We start from the raw sequence: 15074 nt of genomic DNA on the forward strand, positions 1-15074 counted from the left end.
ACTGCTGAGCAGCTGAAGCTGGACATCAAGCAGGAATGGGAAAGAATTCCACCTACAAAGCTTCAACAATCAGTGTCCTCAGTTCCCAAACGCTTATTGAGTGTTAAAGGAAAGGTGATGTAACTCAGTGGGAAACACGCCCCTGTCCCAACTTCTCTGGAACGTGTTGCAGGCATCAAATTCAAAATGAGTGAATATTTACAAAAAACAATAAAGTTTATCCGTTTGAACATTAAATATCTCGTCTTTGTAGTGTGTTCAATTGAATATGGGTTGAAAAGGATTTGCAGTCAGCTGTGTTGTAGTCATGGCGACGCCTGGTTCCCATCACCACCACTGTAAAAAACGTCAGAGTCCAAGGTCCCTACAGTGAATCACTTCACATCAAAGCCCTGAACGCGACTGAATTATACAGAATTTAAAAGTGTTTTTTCCTCTTGCGGACTAATCAGAACAGGTTCGGTGGCGTTTTCCCTCATCGTCACTAATCAGTGAATGGGTGAAGTACAGATTTAGGACCTACGCGTCACTAAAGTCACTAAGTGTAAGTGTGAACATGCAGGTTTAACCGCCGTCCGGCTCAGCCACTCATTTTAAGGAGTGACACCATTTTGAACCCTGTATTTTCCCAGCAGCTCCTCTTCGACGCCCCCTGGCGCCCCTCCTCTCCGACCACCAGCGTCCCATTGTCTCGGCTCCCTCAGCGGGTCTGGAGCTCCGTTAGGCTCCTCAGACTAACGGCCTCCCATCACCCCTCTGTCCGCTTCAGGCTCACTACCCGCGAGGCAGGATTTCTCCGTCTGACTTCATCTGTGTGGAGGTTTTAAGTCAGACTGTTGATGTTTTCTAAAGAGTTCAGGTTTTTCCAGCACCTCGAGGGAACGAGAAAAGCCTCCGGCAGAGACGCGGCTCGGCTCGGCTCGGCTCGGTCAGCCGCGCGGCTGCGACCGGGAACAGACCATGAAACGCGAGGCTGAGCGGGGCTGAGCGGAGCGGGGCTGAGCGGAGCGGAGCGGAGCGGAGCGGGGCTGAGGAGGCGACACTGTCCAGACTGAAGCTATTCGACTCACTGGATTTCAGAATGACCGAGTGACCGTTTGTGTCCAGGTTTGACCCGTTTAAACTCCTTCTTCACGGTTTTCTGAACCACAGCCGCGTTTCGTTTAGCAGCTGCTGGCGCTTAACTGTCACCAGTACCAGAGAAGCCGCGAGAGAAAAGCGCGTCTCTGCCGCAGAGCCTGAGTCTGTGACATTAACCAGGCTTAGGATGGAGATTCTCGCGTGTAGCTCGTAGATTTGCTCATATTAACGATTAACGATCTTTATCACTAACAGACAGGAGCCACTGCTCGAATACAAGTAAAACAAATTCGAACTACCCGGTTAACACTGAGCAGCCTATAGAACCAAAGTGAAGGAAGATGGGAATACGATTAGGGATGTGCTGGAATGGGAATTGTGGGCAGATCTGATTTTTCAATGATACAATCTGGCAGTGATGAAATTGCAGACACATAAACACAAACGGAGAAATGGGGACTACATCTGTCTAAAACTATAAAACTTTCTACAGGGTTACAAACGCAGGGAAATGAGTAAAACGCATATATTTGGTGACAGAAGCCCGTCATCTGAACAACAGCGCCAGCAAACTGTCCAATGTATCTGATATCTCTGGGTCTCTCTAGTTCTGATACTGAGATGAGGTGTTTACATAGCTGTCCATTTAGCAATATTGATTTTTAAATCAGTTATCTAGAACTCCAAGCACCACAGACCAGCTCGTCCCCACAGTGGTGTAAACGCTGAGGTGGCATTTTGAGGTGAAAAGCATGTTGTTCTGCCATTTTAACTGCAATAATCTATACATGACTATGAAACATATGATTGTAATAAAAAAGAAAACGAAATATTATAGAATATATAATGAAAGTTTGGTCCCCAGGAGTCGTGTCTCTGGTGTGACTGCATAGCAAAAAATCTCCAGCGAAGGATTTAGTGAAAATACCTAGCAGGGTCTCCTGAGTCTCAGGCTAGTGACAGTGTTTCCAGCTGACTTCATTGCTGTTACCTGTTGCTTCCCGTTCTCTGTTCCATGCCATCATGAGTGCAAACAGAGTGACACAGGACTCTCTGTGAAAACCTTTCCGGGCTGGGGAAGCTACGCAGTCAGGTGACTGGTGTGAAGGGATGACCTGTCAAGCTGTACATATCGAATTCACACCAGAGCTGCAAATACTGTAGCAATGGACCGGTTATTAAAGGCCCTCGTGTTGTGTTTACAACACGTCATGCAGTCATTTCAGGCAAGGCTGACTTCACGAGGGAGCAAACCCTCTAACCTTGCGAGCTGGGAGCCGGCAGTGACAGGCCCAGCGACTGACCCGGAGCAGAGACAGTTAGCGAAGGGCTGCCCCAGCACACTGGCCGTATTGTGAGCCTGCCATATAGGAGTGCCCAGTACAGTACGGGCTTTGTGAGGGGCGTGTGAAAACCCAGTAAAGATGTCACATTGCAGCTGGCTCCTGTGGAGCGTGATGGACTGCAGGAACACGCTGGAGAACAGAGTGGTTGAAAATGGGCAGAGCCTCCCTCCTGGAGAAGGGGCTGTGCTCTGTGCCCACCAAGAACAGGCTGAGTAAGAAAAGCATAGATTGCCAGTGAGACAGTCAGAGATTTGATGAGGTGGTCTGTGAACCAGCGCCCTGTCAGTGTCTTATCCAGTCCCTGTTTTCCTGTTGCAGTTCAGTAAGTCTGTATAAGCTGTGTTTGCGTGTGCTCCTAAGTCTTTGTTTGACAGGCTTGGGCTGTGGAGGCAGACCACCATAGAAGTAGCTGCGCAGAGCCAAATAAAGCCTGAGACGAGGGATTTCCACAAGCATGAAAAAATCCTGGTCAGTCCAGATAATCAATATAGGCTCGGTGTCCAAAAGTAGGAAGACAGCCCCACTTTAAGGCACACATGTTCAACTGTGCACATACCGTTTGTATCATTAGTTTGTACCATTTTTATAGGAAAGCACTGGCAACAGAATAGGCTGCTCTGGAGCAGCCACACGCGATCCCATGCCACATGGCAAGCACTCGCGAAAGGCAGGGCTGAAAAACGAAATGCTCTGTACTGAAATCACAATTTGAAAGAGCACAATTTTCAAATTGAAAGAGCTGCAATGTTTTAATTACAGCCTACAGCTTTTGTGGGGAAAGTGTTTCCATTACACAGGAAAATTATGAACTACCTGTAAATTAGTTTGAGGAGTCAGAAGCAGCTAAACCTGCACATGATTTAAACATGACAACACAGCCCCAACAAACTGGCTGTGTGGCACCCTGACGTGGATATTCTGGTCCTCTTGGCCAAAAAAACAGGTCTGGACATTAATTTATAGAGAATACTCACAGTTTAAATCACAGTTACAACACTGGTTGTTGCAATTAGATATTTTCCCCAAACTGTTTAGCCTTAGGTAGAAATGATACCCCTGGCATTGGGCTGTGGAACAGTGGAACTGTATTCTCTGGAGTGTGAATCCAGTAACTATGGAATGTAAAAGATTTCCAGAAGGCTATGGGCTGTTACTGCTTCGACTCCCTATCAACACACTGGAGTATCCCTATTCCATGAGCAGGTGCCCACAGTCTTTTGGACATGGTCTGTCTACAGCTGTATTTGTCAGTGCCAGTGCTAATACTCAAATTTTGGGTTTATTTCATGAAATAAATATATTCTATACAACTTATAAAAAAAGAATTATTAACAAAATCAACTTTATGTTTAGGTTGGGTTTAAATGGTGCTACAAGGAGCCACATGCATTTCTGCTCCTTTCAAACATCTTTTATTCATCAAAAACAGTGCTGTACCAATATAATTATAAATGGGAGTTTATAGATTGGAGATTCTTTCTCTACAATGTTGGACAAAGCACTTAGACAACGCAGCTGGACTTCAAGAAACAAATCATTGTATTTGGCCATTAATATGTACATAACAGTCATTTATTTATTCAGAGGAACCAACTGAATCTGCACAGAAATATCAGAGGAGTGCATCAGATGGTCAGTGAATGGGTCAGCTGAGGATGAGATGTCCTCTTGCCCTCCTCTCTTGACTCATCTGTGAAGATGCCACACAGCCTTGAGGACTGTATTATGTGCATTTGTGCCCTGGCAGTAGGGCATTATGAGGGAGACAAAGATTTAGACTGGCTCAGACCAAATCTGCTTGTCTCAGCATTCACAGGTCAGAAAGCAACTAGCAGTGTTATTTAATATAATCTTTATATTACAAAACATGTTAAATCTCTAATGTGCTGTGGGAACGAATATGCGAAATTAAATTTGCATCAGTTAGATGAGGTTCTTAGATCTGCCCCCTCACCTACACAGTGATTCAGCCCATTTTCCATAGCCTCAGGATCAGGAAGTCCCACCATTAATTGCTAATGACAATTATATACCAACAGTGTACATTATAACCTTTTCCTATGGGAAAGAGACTTTATAGGAATGCTGAGTTATAATTTCCATTCTCTCAAGAGCACATGGGTACAATTTAAAGGTAGAAAGATTATATTAGTCCATGAACAACACAGAATTCAGTGGAAAGTCATATTCTGAGAAACAGTCAGCACCAAAGAGGCAGTTTACAAGTTTCTACTCTGAAGTTTGTGTAGTTTGAAACATGTACCTGGCATTTGACCAGACCTAGCACTTGGTCAAGACCACTGAACAATCATCATGTACATTGTCCTATAGTCGCTGGTGGGAGAAAACCACTTTCTTACTTTAGAAAGAACTAAAGTAACTAAACTAAACTGCGTGTGAACGGCCTCTACTTGCCAAGCACACCTGGTAGATCACTGAACACAGTAGAGTTGAATGTGTCTCTTTGTGACTCTGCTTATTTGCTTAACAGGCCTCTAGTTAATCAATATAAAGTGCAGGAGCCCAAAGGACAAATCAGTGGAGGATTCCAGGTGAAAGATAGCACAAGTCCTAGTTGGGAGCAAAGCAGACAAATCAGAATCCTGCCAAAGGTGCTCCATATTCAGCTAACATGCTAAATCTGTCCTTTTGTTCCCATCCCCTTTTACAGGAAACTGAAATTGGCCGGGTCTAAAGATGAGAGCCGCGCCTGCTTTTACCGAAGAGGCCAGAGGCTTTTGGAGCAAGTGCTGAAGATGGGCCAGGAGATACACAGCAACCAGCGCTCTTTTTGACAGCTGGGAATTTGAAAGAAGCAGGAATTCCCCGCTCTCCGGTGGTGTCGCCATGGCGAGTCTGGTGCTTAATGACACTGGGCTAGAGGACTGCGGCATTGATGACTCCTTCAAGTACAACCTGTACGGCGTCGTGTACACCATCGCCTTTGTGCTGGGCCTCGTCACAAACTGCGCCTCGCTCTTCGTCTTCTGCTGTCGCATGAAAGTGCGCAATGAGACGACTCTCTTCATGACGAACCTGGCGTTATCTGACTTAATATTCGTTTTCACTCTGCCATTCAAGATCTACTACAACATCAGACGCCACTGGCCATTTGGCGATAGTCTTTGCAAGATCTCTGGAGGAGCTTTCATCACAAACATCTATGGCAGCATGCTGTTCCTCACCTGCATCAGTGTGGACCGCTTCCTGGCCATTGTTTATCCCTTCCGCTCGCGCACCATACGCACCCGCCGCAATGCTGGCATTGTGTGCGCTCTGATCTGGTTGCTTATCTTGGGTGGAGGCATGTCAGTGACTTTCTTCTCTGCCACCAACCGTGCCAAAGCGAGCACTACTTGCTTCGAAGGCTTCTCCCAGAAAACGTGGAAGACCTACCTGTCCAAGATCACCATTTTCATCGAGGTGGTGGGCTTCCTTATCCCTCTGCTCATCAACCTGGCCTGCTCCTCCATGGTGTTACGAACACTACGCAAGCCTGCCACACTCTGTCAAATTGGCACCAATAAGGAACGCGTGCTCCGCATGATAGTGGTGCACCTGGCCATTTTCATTGTCTGCTTCGTGCCATATAACTCCGTTCTTTTTGTCTATGCCATGGTGCGCACTCAGGCCCTGGCTAGCTGTTGGCTTGAAAGACTAGCACGAACTCTCTACCCTATAACGCTCTGCGTGGCGACTTTGAACTGCTGCTTCGACCCAGTGGTGTACTACTTCACGTCTGAGTCCTTTCAGAAGTCACTGACCACTGGAAAATGCCAAACTAAGCAGGAAAATGTGCTGCGCAGTGAAGCGCCTGTTTCCAGCAAAGACAATACCAACGCAGAAACAGTCGAAACCAATGCACTGTCCAGCAATGGGAAAGAACAGATTACAGAGACTCAGTTTTGAGACCACACCTTGAATAACTGCAACTCCAGTATGGAACTCCAGACAAGTTCAAGAGGAGCTTTGTTAAGTTCCGTATTGAGGATTTAGCTCCGAGGATTATGCCTAGCCAGAGGAAATTATTAGAGTTTGGTCTTTTTCGACACTTGGACACGTTGCCTCTTCGGCCAAGTGGCTTATTATTGTTATTATTAATTCTGTTCAGGTCAGGTCCAGCACTGTCTCTCCGTTTACAGGAATAAACAAATGTTAATGACCGTGAATGAAAAACATGAATGCTTTAGCCGTTGGATATAAGAAGCCCAGTGCCGAGCGCCACATCACTGTGTTTAAGTTGCACCTGCGATGTCGATGATTATGTTTAGTTGTTCAGCTAAAGTACTAAAGTCATTGTTCTAAATATATCCATCCTATTCAGGTTTTCTACAATCAAAATAATTAATTAGTGTTTATGTAAAAAAATTCTACTCCTTAGCTTTTCCTAACTTAACTTATAGAAATGTACATGTGTAAAATTTGCCACTGAACTATGTTAACCGCTTAAATGTCTTGGTGTGTGTACACACATCCAAATGCACTGAACTGCAGCGTTGTTTGTTTTTTACATTACGATAAAAGTGCCTGAAAGTGCCAGGTTTGAAGAACCATCAGCTCCTTACTAAACAGCACTTTTATATGTTATCTATCTTTTACTGTAGACGGCAGATGATAGGCAATTAAAATGCTTATGACTGAGTCGTCTTCTCTCTCCTTTGTTTACTGTAGCCTAGGTTGTAGCACATTCGCAGGCTGAGATTTAAAATCCCTGATTGTGGAGCAGATGAACTTTGATTTAACACAACAGCTGTAAAAGGGGCCCACAGATCACTAGTCATCAGTATTCAAGCTGGTCACAGGCTTAGGCACCCCATCTGTGCTCAAACCACAGCCAGGCGAAGAACATACCAGTTTAAGGGTTCAGAAGGGGGCCGCAGTGGAGTAATGGTGAGATCACAAAGCCTAACGGACTCATAGGGGTTTGTGCCGAGGATATGAGAAACTAGGCCTTGCGCAGTGGAGAGAAAAATGTCAAAGTCCAGTGTTTCCTTGGCCAAGTGCTTATTAGGCCCACAGCAATGGGTCATTGTCTCCTTCTGAAAGAGGGGGTTCTCGCTTAATCGCTTTCAGGTCTCAGGAGCTGCCTTAATTCTCTTAAATATGCTATTATGGGCCCTTTCTGGCACGTAACCCCCATTAGATTAGTGAGCGAACTCCGAACCTGTTGTTTCAGCCAGAGCTCTGGAGCCACAAGCGAGGCACCGAGACGGCTGGTGAACCAGCAGTTAAAAATGTCCGCTTTATGTACACAGTTGTGTTGTGAAGACAGAGAAAGTGGAGCATTTATTGGAGATAATTGCGCTACAGCGCTGCGCTGAGGTTAGATAACAATGGTGGGCAGCACATTCCACTCGGAGCTCTGGTGGTCGCTGTTTACACAGTAACCTAATAGCAGCTTTCTCATGTTTGAGTGGCACTGGCACCTGCATGGAGTCATAACTGAACTGAATTACAGAATTATTGGACTGTACGGCACATGCTAGAGTGGAAATATGAGCTTATGGTGGGGTGGGGGGGGGTCTCACAGCTGCTGTACAGGGGGCTTCAGAGCAGTCTGTGGGACATCAGAGGAGCAGCAATAGTTCTGGGGTCCTGAGAATGTGGTGGACAGACAGGAAGAGGAAGCCTGAAGATCAGAGGCCAGAGGAAGCGCACAGGCGACTGGGTGACCCAGGCTTAGCTAGAGGGTCTTTGAGAGGCAAGGGTTGAATGAATCGATCACAAGGAGGTGCGTGTGCTCAGTCTCAGCCTTGTGTCCAGCTGGTAGTAAGACCAGAGCTCCTGGGCTGATAATGATGATCAGTAAACGCTTGGCTGTAGTTGGCATGAACCGATACAGTGGGCCGAAGCTGAAATATGCTGCTTTATGTGCATATCTGCTCATTTCCAAAACCACTGTAATCATATATGAACTGCTGTGAGTGTAAGACATTATATATATATATATATATATACAATACAGATAAACTCATGTCAATGTTGCTTCATATGTTGCTGCAGTGCTGAGTGTTTTGTAATTTCTGAATTTCTACAAAGCTGAAACTGTTTTTTTATTTGGCAGCTTCTTGTTTGAATTTTTCATTCCACCTTAAATGTGCAGATGCCTCAATGTACCTGCTGCACCATTTAAGATGGAATAAGAAAATCAAGTAAGAAGCCAAATTTAGCTTTGTTGAATTCCACTAGAGTCTGACGGACACTGCTGGACTCACAGTACTAAACCCATAATGGAGTTGATGAGCATTCATGTTGGTGGACAGGAACTCATGTGAACGTATAGATAATGTGTCAACATTTTACTCAGTTAAAAGTGGAAGCATGGAGCCCAGAAACATCAGAAATGATCAACTGTTAATTACACAGTCTTATCCAAAAGTTTGAACACCCCACACCAAATGACAAATTTAGCTGATTTTCTAAGTGAAAAAGCAACTTATGCCAATAACTGCAGACGAGCCTGTGCAGACGTGTCTCTGTAGAGGACGTTCATCTCATTTTCACTTAGAAACTCAACAAAATGTGGAATTTGGCCAGGGGTGCCAAAACTGTGCATACGACTGTACTTTGGCAAATCAATGACTTAAGAAATGAATAATGACTCTGTTTGGTGGTGATTGATGCAGCGGGTAATCAGACCAACTGAGTGGGCAGTTTGATTTTACATCCATATGACTTTAGTCGAATGTTTTCATTTGGAAAAAACGGAGAGCTGCTGATCTCAAAGTCTTTCATGGAGATTGACTTTATACTGTGAAGGTCTAAATGGAAATGTAAGGAGGAACGAGTTTGTTTTTTCTCTTGTAAATGTAACTGATCCATAAAAAAATACACAAACATGTATTTCTGTATTCGTCAAACCCGCTGCAGTCGATGGCCTGTATTTCAGCAAACACTAAAATGTACTTTAGATTATACTAACCAAATATATTTAAAATACATTTATTTTTAACAGATGTTCCTCCATGTGAAAGAGGAGGAACATCTCCAGAATCCTGTCTGATGCTCTTCACTGTCTGATTGCTTTAGAAATTAGTTTATCAGCTCCATCTGAAAGTGGAGGAACATCTCCAGAATCCTGTCTGATGCTCTTCACTGTCTGATTGCTTTAGGAATTAGTTTATCAGCTCCATCTGAAAGTGGAGGAACATCTCCAGAATCCTGTCTGATGCTCTTCACTGTCTGATTCCTTTAGAAATTAGTTTATCAGCTCCATCTGAAAGTGGAGGAACATCTCCAGAATCCTGTCTGATGCTCTTCACTGTCTGATTCCTTTAGAAATGAGTTTATCAGCTCCATCTGAAAGTGGAGGAACATCTCCAGAATCCTGTCTGATGCTCTTCACTGTCTGATTGCTTTAGAAATGAGTTTATCAGCTCCATCTGAAAGTGGAGGAACATCTCCAGAATCCTGTCTGATGCTCTTCACTGTCTGATTCCTTTAGAAATTAGTTTATCAGCTCCATCTGAAAGTGGAGGTACATCTCCAGAATCCTGTCTGATGCTCTTCACTGTCTGATTCCTTTAGAAATTAGTTTATCAGCTCCATCTGAAAGTGGAGGAACATCTCCAGAATCCTGTCTGATGCTCTTCACTGTCTGATTCCTTTAGAAATGAGTTTATCAGCTCCATCTGAAAGTGGAGGAACATCTCCAGAATCCTGTCTGATGCTCTTCACTGTCTGATTGCTTTAGAAATGAGTTTATCAGCTCCATCTGAAAGTGGAGGAACATCTCCAGAATCCTGTCTGATGCTCTTCACTGTCTGATTCCTTTAGAAATTAGTTTATCAGCTCCATCTGAAAGTGGAGGTACATCTCCAGAATCCTGTCTGATGCTCTTCACTGTCTGATTCCTTTAGAAATTAGTTTATCAGCTCCATCTGAAAGTGGAGGAACATCTCCAGAATCCTGTCTGATGCTCTTCGCTGTCTGATTCCTTTAAAAATGGGTTTGTGTTCCAGTCTCTTCATGTTAAATCTGATCTAATGGTCCTTTAGCAGGACAGAAGCGAGGGCTGTAGCTACTGATACTCTGTGAAATGCAGGGCTGATCTGATATCTTGTTTATGTGAAGTACATTGGGTGTGAGAGTCTGGTTGCAGACGTACGTGGTTAATGTAAAGTACAGTGCAGATCACAGTCGGTACGTTTAGCTACATCTGGAACCTTCATTACACTCAACACAGAGATAATAACTCATACTGATAAATTCATTTAAATACATATTTAACAATTTTTTGGCCATTTTCATACATTATATTTGTATGACAAATAAAATATGTTTGATAAATACATTTGGAATTTACAAGAATTTCATTTCAGTATTACTACAATAACTGGTGGCCTGTCCAGGGTGTATCTGGCCTTCCACCCGATGACCTCTGGGATAGGCTCCAGTACCAGCGCCCCGCCACCCCCCCTACCCCGCCACCCAGAAGGAGAAGTGGCTTAGAAGACTTGTGTGTGTGTGTGTGTGTGTGTGTGGATGGGTGTGCGTGTGTGTGTGTGTGTGGATGGGTGTGTGTGTGTGTGTGTGCGTGTGTGTGTGTGTGTGCGTGTGTGTGTGTGTGTGGATGGGTGTGTGTGTGTGTGTGTGTGCGTGTGTGTGTGTGTGTGTATGTGGATGGGTGTGTGTGTGCGTGTGTGTGGATGGGTGTGTGTGTGTGGATGTGTGTGTGTGTGTGTGTGGATGGGTGTGTGTGGATGTGTGTGTGTGTGTGTGTGGATGGGTGTGTGTGTGTGTGTGTGTGTGTGTGTGTGTGTGGATGGGTGTGTGTGTGTGTGTGTGTGTGTGTGTGTGTGTGTGTGTGGATGGGTGTGTGTGTGTGTGTGTGTGGATGTGTGTGTGTGTGTGTGTGTGTGTGTGTGTGTGTGGATGGGTGTGCGTGTGTGTGTGTGTGTATTACTAGAATAACGGTATTTGTGCAGTAAACTGTGAGGAGGTGACGTGTAACTTATTTTCACTTAGAACATCAACAAACCCAGAGTGGCCACAACTGCGTATGGCTGTGTTTTCTGTCTTTGGTGTGTTCTATAGTTGGAACCTGGTAAAACAGCACAATCACTACGAGTCACTTTGTCTGAGTCACTGAATCAAACAGCCTTTCTGGTTAAAGCAGTGCCGAAAGCTAAAATCTGTCATCTCTGGATTTTGAAGATTCACACTAAGCTTCACGCCAGTTCACGCCAACCATGCCAGCTATTACCTGCAGGATTAACTGCAGACTATCCTCAGTTCCACTTAATGCTGGATGTAAGCCGCATCCATTCCACTTTCAGAGGAATTTCAGTAGTTAGAATTTCAGGAGACAGAATCTGCCTTAGAACCCTGTGCAGCTCTTGATCGCCCTCTAGTGCTTAGAGACACTGACATCACTATTTACTCAGAGAAAAGGTAGTAACACTCACTGATCACCAGTAGGTGGGGTTGTATACCAGAAGCAACTGCTCCTCTTCCTAAATTTAGATTATCACAGAACCTTCCGTCTCCACTGGACTCCAGCCTTGTGTTCTGTCCACACCATACAGAGCTTCTCATGTCTGTCTGTTTGATTTGGCTGGTTGAGTAAAGAATGACTAAACATGTGACGGTGGACTCTGAGGTATTTACAGTGAACCTGGTCCTGGACACAAAGAAGCTGAATAGACATCAAATGCTGGCTTCTTTCTGAAGTGAGACTCAGCTGGACAAACACTCAGGACACACTTATGAGCACCTTAAGAACGTAAAGACAATGTGCTGTGTGCGGCTATGTATGGATCACTCTACTGACTGTGGTGCCACAGAAAAAAATGAATCAAATAAAAAAATCAATTAAATATTCAGATTTTAGATATTTACAAGGATCCTGATGTGATTTATTTGAGTCCAAAGCCATAATTGAGACAATATATACAGCATTTTTAAATCCCAAAGACACTTTCTTTTCCAAGGTGGGTCTCCTGAACCTTCACTCCTAAATTTCAAGATCAACAAAATAAAAAATACAATTTCTTTGATAAGATCTTTTTAATTAACTGATTTTGATTCATCAGAAGGTTCACTTTTAATAAAATGTTTTCGTGTTACTGTTGAAACACAGTTTTAGTCCGTAGGCAGTGTCTTGAGGCTGCACCCCTGTCCCTCTTGGCCACATGGTGAGCAGTTAGATCCCATTGTTTTTTCATGCGTTTTGATATAAAGCAGAGCTCAGAAAGCTCAGTCACCAGACTTTTAACATGAGGTTCCACTGTTCTGAGGTTCTCACTGCCCCCTAGTGTGTGTGTGTGTGTGTGTGTGCTCACTAGTGTGTATGTGGTGTTTGACTGCACGGACGGGTTAAACGCAGAGGTGAAATTTCCCCGTTGTGGGACTAATAAGGATAACGCAAAAATATTATGATTTTATTTGTAAAACTGTTCAAAGTTGTGTTTGCTAGTCATGTTATGGCTGACGTTGTTGAGCTTTGCCCAAAATTTTGACCATTTAAACATTAAAAACATTTAGCAAAGGTTCAGAAAAGTTATGGTCTTTTTGGTAGTGACAAAATGGAATATTCACTTCATTATTTTATTGAAATGAACACGTTAGATATTCTAAAGCGTAAATCAGGAAAGGTCCAAAAACAACAGAACTGGAGCAAACGCCTGCGTCAGCAGCGCTGGTCAGTTTCCATGTCAGCAGACACCAACAAGTGATTTTGAAATATTGCCATCAGCCCTGTTGGTGTTCTGTCAGATTCCAGTCCAAAATCTGAATTTACAAGCACCTTTTTTCCACTTCAGTACATCTGGGAAAAAAAAAAAAATCTAAACCAAGTTAAAAATGGAATCACTGTAATTTGTTGAGCTAACGTGGCCATTTAAACAAGCGTCTCTACTGCAGACGGAGCTCCTTTACTCTCTTCGCTGAGCATCAAGAACTGCGTATGTTAGTGACCGTGTTGGAGGAGAAACACGAGGCTATTCCAGGACAGCTTCTGCAGCAACACAGAGAAGCCCAACATTCACGAGTGGTTTAACTGAATCTTTCAGTAGTTCCTCCTTAGGAAGGTCACATGACCACGGCTGCTGCAGATATGAAACGTTCACTTTCATGCAGGCTTTTGCAAAGTTGCAAGTTTTTGTTCTCCAGTAACATTTTCTGTATGGCCACTATTCTCCAGCTCAGCTTAAAGGGAAAGTTTTCCCTGTTCACTCTCAGAAATAAAGGTTCTAGACTGTCACTGGGTCAGTTCCCCTCCTGTCTCTGGGTTGGAACCCTCAAGGCTCCATCTCAGGGCCTTCAGTCAGGGAACATAACTGAACCATAATCCACTGAAATGATCTGTTCTAAGCTGGACTGACTCCACACACCCCGCCTCGCCTCGCCTCCAGGCTTTTACTCTACTGCTCTGTTTTAAAACATTCGGTTATGAAAAGGAACAAATACCAACTTTTCACCTGGAGAACCTGATTTAAGCTCCACAATCAGACCTTAGAACCACTGCTGGAGCTTTGAGGGAACATCTACACTGTTTGGACCTTGAAAAAGGAAAAATGCACAGAACCTTTATTACTAATAGTGCAGTAAAACCCGTAGATGATGGTGTTTAAGCTTCTCCTGTCGTTTATGAATTATTTTGGCGTCAGTAACCAATCATGAAGGTGTTCATACCAAACCCCAACCTTTAACCCCCACAGTCCAGCTTTTATGATTCCATCCTCTGAAAATTCAAAAGCCCGTAATCCCAGGATGCTGTGCTCAGTAGCAGAGAACAGTGCGCTTTACAGTTTCACAAAATCACACAAGCAAGTTTGTTTGACATTTAGTTACAACGTAAAGACGTTTATGAGAAGTGTGTGATGATTTATGTGGTATGCTAATCGGTGGGCTATAAAACTGTTAGGCTACATTAGCCCTGCAGCTCCAGTGCAGCATTAAAGACAGACGTCGGGCATTAAGCCTGTCTCGGCTAATTTACCACACTCAGGGTAACGGAAACGCGTTGGGGTCAAAGTTGGTAGTGAGGAGACCTGGGAGAATTCCTGCTGGGCTGGCAGCGTTTTGGGCCAGTTAGTGTGAGATAACGTATAAAGTCTGTCACACACACAAGAACGTCCAGACAGACTACAGATGTTTCATCCAGGTGTGTTTCTGTGCTAATGAAGGCTCCCACTTGAACTGGTACAGCGTCTGTCAGTTCATCACTAGTTAGCCACCTTTGTTTCCGGTGTATATAAATATTAAGATAAAGAGTAAAAGGAGCGGCGGAGTGCGGCTCAGGATAAACACACTTACTGGTCTGAAAAACAGGCTCCACTCTGGACCTGCACTGTGTAAACGCATCATGTGCTGTATTATTAGGCAAACATGCTTATTAACATACGAACTAGTGAGATGTCTGATGTAAACTGGGATCTGACCGGTCCAGATGTGGTGGTGGCCATTCTGGAATCTTTATGCACTAAACTCTCTCTCTTCAGCCACCAACCCGGGAATGTGAGGGCTAACATGCTGACATCCTCCATGACGCGTGTGTTGAAGGCAAACCATGTAATCGGTTGCTAAGAAGCAGATTTATGCAAAAAGGCACAGTTTGTGCTGATGTGGTGACCAATCTAGCAGAGAACTGTAAATGACCACAGGCGTAGCTTCATAATTCACATATGACCAAGCAGTGTTGTTCTG

At 44.2% G+C, this 15074-nt stretch overlaps 1 protein-coding gene across 1 annotated transcript; it reads left to right on the forward strand.

Annotated features, from left to right (window-relative positions):
* The first annotated feature begins 412 nt into the window (after positions 1-412).
* Positions 413-7067, forward strand: lpar4 (lysophosphatidic acid receptor 4). Its single transcript, XM_037540288.1, has 2 exons — positions 413-1107; positions 5098-7067. Exon 2 carries the CDS (start codon positions 5274-5276, stop codon positions 6333-6335), a length of 1062 nt encoding a protein of 353 aa, XP_037396185.1. The 5' UTR covers positions 413-1107; positions 5098-5273; the 3' UTR covers positions 6336-7067.
* The last annotated feature ends 8007 nt before the right edge of the window (positions 7068-15074 follow it).

The sequence above is a fragment of the Pygocentrus nattereri genome, chromosome 8 (assembly GCF_015220715.1).
Source record: "Pygocentrus nattereri isolate fPygNat1 chromosome 8, fPygNat1.pri, whole genome shotgun sequence".
Taxonomy (NCBI): domain Eukaryota; kingdom Metazoa; phylum Chordata; class Actinopteri; order Characiformes; family Serrasalmidae; genus Pygocentrus; species Pygocentrus nattereri.